Source organism: Nerophis ophidion, linkage group LG26 (genome assembly GCF_033978795.1).
Source record: "Nerophis ophidion isolate RoL-2023_Sa linkage group LG26, RoL_Noph_v1.0, whole genome shotgun sequence".
NCBI classification, from domain to species: domain Eukaryota; kingdom Metazoa; phylum Chordata; class Actinopteri; order Syngnathiformes; family Syngnathidae; genus Nerophis; species Nerophis ophidion.
In genome coordinates this window covers 30,700,901-30,709,876 of record NC_084636.1, presented here as the reverse complement: position 1 = coordinate 30,709,876, position 8,976 = coordinate 30,700,901, and the positions used below count along the sequence as shown (strand labels likewise).

General features: G+C 47.8%; 1 protein-coding gene across 1 annotated transcript in view; it reads left to right on the top strand.

The window, feature by feature from the left end:
• ube3a (ubiquitin protein ligase E3A) overlaps window positions 1–8,976 on the top strand; it is a 37,856-nt gene that overhangs the window by 6,691 nt on the left and 22,189 nt on the right. The window contains exons 3-6 of the mRNA XM_061888512.1: window positions 3,977–4,221; window positions 4,283–5,418; window positions 5,499–5,643; window positions 8,733–8,938. Coding sequence (XP_061744496.1) covers window positions 3,977–4,221; window positions 4,283–5,418; window positions 5,499–5,643; window positions 8,733–8,938 — 1,732 coding nt within the window. The remainder of the gene's footprint in view (window positions 1–3,976; window positions 4,222–4,282; window positions 5,419–5,498; window positions 5,644–8,732; window positions 8,939–8,976) is intronic.

The window sequence follows — 8,976 nt, the reverse complement described above, 5'->3', positions numbered from 1 at the left end:
TCAAGTCCGATCATGTGTCTGAGAAGCAAGCGTTTCCCAGCATGCTTCGTTGTCGTAACAACGATCAATTTTCATAGCGTAATCCATCATCATCATCTTCCGCTTATCCGAGGTCGGGTCGCGGGGGCAACAGCCTAAGCAGGGAAACCCAGACTTCCCTCTCCCCAGCCACTTCGTCTAGCTCTTCCCGGGGGATCCCGAGGCGTTCCCAGGCCAGCTGGGAGACGTAGTCTTCCCAACGTGTCCTGGGTCTTCCCCGTGGCCTCCTACCGGTTGGACGTGCCCTAAACACCTCCCTAGGGAGGCGTTCGGGTGGCATCCTGACCAGATGCCCGAACCACCTCATCTGGCTCCTCTCGATGTGAAGGAGCAGCGGCTTTACTTTGAGTCCCTCCCGGATGGCAGAGCTTCTCACCCTATCTCTAAGGGAGAGCCCCGCCACACGGCGGAGGAAACTCATTTCGGACGCTTGTACCCATGATCTTATCCTTTCGGCCATGACCCAAAGCTCATGACCATAGGTGAGGATGGGAACGTAGATCGACCGGTAAATTGAGAGCTTTGCCTTCCGGCTCAGCTCCTTCTTCACCACAACGGATCGGTACAACGTCCGCATTACTGAAGACGCCGTACCGATCCGCCTGTAGATCTCACGATCCACTCTTCCCCCACTCGTGAACAAGACTCCTAGGTACTTGAACTCCTCCACTTGGGGCAGGGTCTCCTCCCCAACCCAGAGATGGCATTCCACCCTTTTCCGGGCGAGAACCATGGACTCGGACTTGGAGGTGCTGATTCTCATTCCGGTCGCTTCACACTCGGCTGCGAACCGATCCAGCGAGAGCTGAAGATCCCGGTCAGATGAAGCCATCAGGACCACATCATCTGCAAAAAGCAGAGACCTAATCCTGCGGTTACCAAACCGGAACCCCTCAACGCCTTGACTGCGCCTAGAAATTCTGTCCATAAAAGTTATGAACAGAATCGGTGACAAAGGATAGCCTTGGCGGAGTCCAACCCTCACTGGAAATGTGTTCGACTTACTGCCGGCAATGTGGACCAAGCTCTGGCACTGATCATACAGGGAACGGACCGCCACAATAAGACAGTCCGATACCCCATACTCTCTGAGCACTCCCCACAGGACTTCCCGAGGGACACGGTCGAATGCCTTCTCCAAGTCCACAAAGCACATGTAGACTGGTTGGGCAAACTCCCATGCACCCTCAAGAACCCTGCCGAGAGTATAGACCTGGTCCACAGTTCCACGACCAGGACGAAAACCACACTGTTCCTCCTGAATCCGAGGTTTGACTATCCGGCGTAGCCTCCTCTCCAGTACACCTGAATAAACATAGCGTAATCATGCACCTTTAATGTTTTAATAGTTAAATATAGCTAGTATTTTTATTTATTATTTTATCGATTGTTAGTTAATCTTAGTATTGTTACTTACAATGGAGCACATGCCGTATAAAACAAGTATAACAGCAACACAGTATTTGTTCCAATTTCTGTTGAAATCCTGTGCTTTTTTCAGGTTCAGGTTTCAAGGAAAACCTGAAAAAAAACATCAAACCGTCCTCTACACCAGGAGTTCTTAACCTCTATGCCCCGGGGGACCCATTTTTCACCACAGAGGGTCCTGGGGTCCATCCAGACTGAATTATACATCTTACCCTTGATTTTGAACATAATCAATAATTATTTCTATTCTACGTACAGTTTAACGGGATAAAACTAAAAACCTAAAAAGAAATACTAAATAAATATACTGTAAAAGAAGGGACTCATAAAAACGGATTAAAAAGACATTTACATATAAGTACGCAAAATTAAAGTACATCTATCCATCCATTTTCTGCCGCTTATTTCCTTTGGGGTCCCGGGGGGCGCTGGTGCCTATCTCAGCTACATATGGGCGGAGGGCGGGGTACACCCTGGACAAGTCGCCACCTCATCGCAGGGCCAACACAGATAGACAGACAACATTCACACTCACATTCACACACTAGGGCCAATTTAGTGTTGCCAATCAACCTATCCCCAGGTGCTTGTCTTTGGAAGTGGGAGGAAGCCGGAGTACCCGGAGGGAACCCACGCGTTCACGGGGAGAACATGCAAACTCCACACAGAAAGATGCCGAGCCCGGGATTGAACCCACGACTACTCGGGACCTTCGTATTGTGAGGCAGACGCACTAACCCCTCAGCTAAAGTACATTTTAGGTAAATTAATAATATACATGTTTCTTAAAAAACATCCCAAAAATTAAAATACAAACGAAAACACATTTTTCACACTTGAGTCATACTTTTTGCCCTGAAGAAACTTCTTCATGACTGTAGCCACAGACTTTTGTTTCTTTGATATTGTCATTAAGTGTCTGTAAGCTTTCCTACTCCCACAGTCACACTGGAAGCCAGTTGTTCGGGTTTGACAGGAGATTTAATCTTTGATTTGTAACACATCAGACAATGTCTCGACTTTTCAGTCGCTCTGGTTTCTCATCACCAAGTGTGTCTCTGCTTCCGTCTCTCCGGTCTCAACAACTCTCCTTGCACCCGGCCGCTTACTGTTAAGGACAACAGATGATTAGTCTAACACGTACCACCTGTGCGACTAATCATCTGACAGCTGTGTTTCTCAGCCAGCACATGCCACGCCCCCGTCTGAGGGTGCAAATGTGTATTACAACTCAGTACCGCTGCGGCACTGACTATTTTTGGGGCGCCAACATTGGGCCCTTTGCTTAAGAAAGACTGCTCTGCCCCACTTACCAACGATAGGGTCACAGGTAATCTGAACACTGAACTGGTGTATACAGACAACCACACTTGCATTAATGCCCATTGATTAACCATTTAAAAACCCTCAGTTTGTAATGTGGGAGGAAGCCGGAGTACGCGGAGAACTCCCACTCAAGAACGGGGAGAACATGTGAACTAAACGCAGAGATGTCCAAACGGAGATCCAAACCCAGATCTCCTGACTGTGCGGCCTACATGCTAACTACTACACCGTGCGGACACTTCAAATGTTAACAAATTGACATGATCAAAAGTTGATGCAATGTTCTTAAAAAAAACTCAAAAAGATGCTGGAACTTTCTGAAAAATCCATCTTCTTCCGCTTATCCAAAGTCGGGTCGTGGGGGCAGTCACCTATGTAGACCTTCTCCCCAGCCACTTTGTCCTGCTCTTACCGTGAAATACCGAAGCGTTCCCAGGCCAGCTGGGAGACATAGCCGTATCCTGGGTCTTACCCGTGGTCGGGTGCCCTAAACACCTCCCCAGGGAAGCGTTCAGGGGGCATTCTAACCAGATGCCCGAACCACCTCATCTGGCTCATGTGGATGTGGAGGAACAGCGGCTTTACTCTGAGTTCTTCCCGAATAACCAAGCTTCTCACCCTATCTCTAAGGGAGCCCCGCCACCCATCCATCCATCAATTTCTACCCCTTAGCCACGCCACCCGACGGAGAAAATTAATTTCAGCCGCTTGTATTCAGGATCTTGTCTTTTTGGTCCTAACCCAAATCTCATGATCATAAGTGAGGATAGTGACGTAGGTTGACCGGTAAATTGAGAGCTTTACCTTCCGGCTTAGCTCCTTTTTTCACCACGGCAGACCGATGCACGCAAATTCAGCCATTTTAGGCAATCACAAAAAAAGCCAGCGAAACTCTGCTAGTTATTTTCTGTTCATTGTTATTATTACGACATCATGTCAGTTTACCAAAAGCAGAACAAATTGCATCATTGCTATTTTCATTACCCAAGCACACACAGAAGATAAAACATGTACTGGCCAAAAAAATCAAGATGGCCCTGGATTAAAAACGACTGCTAACCCGCATATAGTGGCCACTTTCCGCTTTGGTGGTCGCTACGGAGTCTATAGCGACTACTTATTAGTGTTTTTAGTAGAGAGACTATTTCAACAACCATTCTGATGTCTGATATATCTGTCTTAGGAACAGAACGACAGCAAAGCATCTCATTGAGCGCTACTTTCGGCAGTTAACTGAAGGCTGTGGGAATGGCGACTGCAAAAATCAACTCTGCGCTTCGTGTCAGGATTTCCAGCCACTGGACAAAAACTCGGCGGCGGTCCGAGCGCTGGAGTTGTGCAAGGTGAAAGCCAAACTCTGCGAGCCTCATGCTCATGGTACAGAGCCAGATCCTCAGCCGGCCGATCTCACCAAGGAGGACTTTTCAGGTAGCGCAGAAATACTTTTTCTCAGCACTGACTTGCTTCATTCAGCGTTTTGTTGTTCCAGATATCCATTATCTCACGGAGAATACTGTTTTTATCATTCTGAGCATCTGTGAAGACGAAGGCAACTACTCGGCTCTCATTCGGGTCATTGGCAGGGTGTTCTCAAACGCAGGTGCTCTGATAAAAAGTTTCCGTAAGGATGAACCCAACGCTGCGGAAGCTCTTCCCACAGACGGAGACCGGCAAGAGTCGTTATCTTCTGCAGACGCCTGCGAGGTGACGGTGGACATTGACTCTGTGCGGCGGTTCTATGACAGACTTCAGACCAACGAGCAGGCGGAGTCTGCTCTGGTGAATGCGCTCGTCTACCTCACTCCTAATGTGGAGCTCGACCTGGAGTACCTGGATGCCTACGAAACAAACCCAGACTACCTGAACATCTTTGTCATTCTGATGGAGAACAGCAACCTACACAGCCCCGAGTACCTGGAGTTAGCGTTGCCGCAGCTTTGCAAGGCCATGAGCAAGCTGCCGGTGGGCGCTCTGGCCAGACTGTCCAAGCTGTGGTCCAAATATGACCTCCCGTATGTTCGCCGCATGATGGAGACCTTCCAACAGCTCATCACCTTCACCGTCGTCAGCCAGGAGTACAACACAGAGAACCTGGTCAATGACGACGAGACGGTGGTGGCCGCTTGCAAGTGTTTGAAAGTGGTGTTCTATGCAAGCTTGGTGGGAGGCGACGTAGACGTGGAGCACAACGAAGACGACGACGGTGGGGAGTCCGACTCCGACGAGCTCACCTTGCACGAGCTGCTTGGCGAGGAGCGTCTCTACAAGAAGGGGCCTCAGGTAGACCCTCTGGAGAAGGAGCTGGGTGTCCGACCCATCGATAGTAGGAAACCCCTCATCCCCTTTGAGGACTTTGTCAACGAGTCCCTCAATGACGTGGTTGAGATGGACAAGGATTTCTCCTTCTTCAAAGTTGACGCGGAAACAAAGTTTTCCTTCCAGACATGCCCCTTTGTCCTCAACGTTGTCACAAAGAACCAGGGGCTTTACTATGACAACAGAATCAGGATGTACAGCGAGCGGCGTCTCACCGCCCTCTACAGCATGGCGCAGGGCCAGGAGCCCAACCCCTACCTCAAACTCAAAGTGCGCCGAGACCACATTATGGACGACGCCCTCATCAGAGTGAGTAACACCGTTGTGCCGCTGTCAGCCCCGTTGCACTACCATACAGTTTGTCATGTTTTGTCCCGCCTGTGTCGCAGCTGGAAATGATCTCCATGGAGAACCCATCTGACTTGAAGAAACAGCTCTTTGTGGAGTTCGAGGGGGAGCAAGGGGTCGACGAGGGAGGCTTGTCCAAAGAGTTCTTCCAATTGGTCTTGGAAGAAATCTTCAATCCTGACATTGGTGAGATGCTAATCTATCGTATTAGCGGGAACAGGGGGGGGCGGGGGGGGGGGTGTCTTGTGAGATGACGCTGGCTGCTGCAAGATCATTATTATTAAAATATGACCACGAGGAAGGCGAGAAACACTTTTTATTTCAACAGACTCTCGCGCCGTACCTTCCGTCAAAACTCTAAAGGCCGACTGCACATTTCCTATCTTCACAATAATAGCCCTGCTTCATGCTGCCTGCGCTAACTAAATACAGAGTCTCGGAAAACTGGCGTGCACAAGCGATCCCTCAGAAAGCTGGCGTGCACATCACTTGTGCACGCCAGCTTTCCGAGACTCTTATTTTGTTAGCGCAGGCAGCATGAAGCAGGGCTTTTATTGTGAAGATAGGAAATGTGCAGTCGGCCTTTAGAGTTTTGACGGAAGGGACGGCGCGAAAGTCTGTTGAAATAAAAAGTGTTTCTCGCCTTCCTCTCTGTCATTTTTTCATAATAATGAACTGGCAGCAGCCAGCGTCATCTCACAAGACCCTCGGGTGCCGTGAATGTCAATCAAGCAAGCTACGGAATTTGCCGCCAATGTTTTTCTTGTAAAGTGTATGGAAGCTGGATGAATTAGATGCCAAAAAGCAACCACTTTCATGTGGTATTGTACAGAAAGGACAACTTTTTTTCTCCTCCATTTGAAAATGTGGGCGTTATCATCATTACTGTCTGATTCCAATCAATGCAAGTCATCAGAATCAGGTAATACACCAACTTATATTCTTGTCTTTGTGAAAGAAAGACATCTATATGTGTTACACATGCTTGTATTATCATTAAACACATTTAACTTGTTTACAAAAATGTCTATCATAAATAAATAAATATAAATGATATATATAAATGAGGTAGATCCCCTCGAGTTGGTCAATTGAAAAGTAGCTCGCCTGCAGAGAAAGTGTGGGCACCCCTGGTCTAAAGGGTCTTCGATAAAGGGTGTTTTCGTCGAAAACATTAAGTTAACTAAATGTACAACTTTTTGTTAAATTTAAAGACTTAGCAGGAAGCCTCAGGGCATGCAATTGATCGCAACTGGTTTGTCTTAGAAGATGTTTCGTCTCTCATTCAAGTAGGCTTCATCACTTCATGCTCATGGACTTAGATTGGTCAGATTTTGTCTTAGACTCAAATTTGCATCTCAACAGCCCCCCCCCCCCAGTCCAGTCCAGTCCATTGGGAGGTAAGCAGAGGGATCATCTTGCTAGTAGACAGGTCTGAGTGCCAAGACATCACCAACATACGCTTACTTCATAATGTGAGAGTCCGGTCTTTAGAGAGGCCAGCAAGGGATCCTCTTGTATGTAGACACCTCAGTAGTGCAGAGATGTCACCAACTGATGCACCAATGGTCCACCCCGGGTCCCAACTTGGAAAAGCTAGAGCAGGGGCGCTCACACTTTTTCTGCAGGCGAGCTACTTTTCAATTGACCAAGTCGAGGAGATCTACCTCATTTATATATATCATTTATATTTATTTATTTATGAAAGAGACATTTTTGTTAACAAGTTAATGGTGTTTAATGATAATACAAGCATGTTTAACACACATAGATTCCTTTCTTTCATGAAGACAAGAATATAAGTTGGTGTATTACCTGATTCTGATGACTTGCATTGATTGGAATTAGACAGTAATGATGATAACGCCCACATTTTCAAATGGAGGAAAAAAAAAGTCCTCCTTTCTGTCCAATACCACATGAAAGTGGTTGGATTTGGCATCTCATTTGTCCAACTTGCATACTCGTTTTTAAACACTTTGTTATGAGAGTAGCATATGTGTGTGGCCCTTTAATGTCTGGCAGCAGGTGAGTGACGTCAGTGAGTGTGCGGGTGGGCAAGCAAGTGAGAAAGCGGCCGCTGAGGGCGGGGGAGAAATACATTGGCATCAAACTCCGTAGCTTGTGCACGCTAGCTTTCTGAGACTCTTATTTTGTTAGCACAGGCAGGATGAAACAGGTCTTTTATGGTGAAGACAGGAACTGTGCAGTCGGTCTTTAGAGTTTTGACAGTAGGTACGGAGTCTCTAGAAATAAAATGTGTTTCTCTGCGTCCGCCCTGTTAGTGATTTTTGTCTTAAATATGAGCTCGCAGCAGCCAGCGTCATCTCACAAGATCCTCGGGTGCCGAGAATGTCAAACAACTGACGAAAGTGAAGTCTTGGTATGATTGATGATTGCTCATTTTTATGTCTATTTTTTAATGCCTGGCTTGAGATCGACTGACACACCCTCCGAGATCGACCAGTCGATCGCGATCGACGTAATGGGCACCCCTGAGCTGGAGCATCCTCCGTGGAAACTGATTCGTGGCCACCCGATAACCTCTCCACACAGGAGAAAAAAAGAGCCAGAGCAGAAAAATAGAGGTCTAAAAACTGGTCTGAATATTTAAAAGCTAGGGTGTATAAATGAACGCTATCTCCGTAGTATTTGGCCGTAGGCCTGGTAGTCGCTGCGTTCGGCACCACAGAACAGAGTCAACATCCCAAGCGTTTTTGAAGAAGGGGGCATGGATTCAGAGCGTCTTTCGCTGGAAAGGTCTCACGAGGGTGAGACCCCATGGTGGTCTACAGGAAGCTCATGGGCAAGAAGGGCACCTACTTGGACCTTTCAGATTCACACCCGGTACGAAAAAAATCCGCTGGCCGAGCACCTACGCTGAGATCAGGTGTACATTCATAGAGTGTCCAAAGCGCGTGCTGCCATTGAGCAAGCCGCTTGTTGTGTTGCAGGTTCTATACCGAAGTTTTAGGGAGCTTTTGGACTATGGTGGCAATGTGCAGGAGGACATGACCTTTCCAAGGCCAATGCAGAGGGAGCCAAATTGTAAATAAGGATTGGCTTGGTTCGGGCAAGCGAACACATTCCAATAGTTTGTGTGCTGTAGATCTTCATTCTAGCTCTCAAATTGATCATAATTCTGCCTTGCAGAGCGGAAAGCTTCTATGAGATGTTCAATTTGCGATTCAGTTCAGAAATCGCCCAAAGTCCTGTCATTGTCAATCACTTGTGGCTGCTTTTGTGACCTTCCAAGCTCCTCTTTTGTGACGCAGGAATGTTCACGCACGACGACGACACACAGCTCTTCTGGTTCAACTCGTCCTCGCTGGAGAACGAGGCACAGTACACGCTGGTGGGCATCGTGCTGGGCCTGGCTATTTACAACAACTGCATTCTGGACGTGCACTTCCCCATGGTGGTCTACAGGAAGCTCATGGGCAAGAAGGGCACCTACTTGGACCTTTCAGATTCACACCCGGTACGAAAAAAAATACGCTGGCCGAGCACCTACGCTGA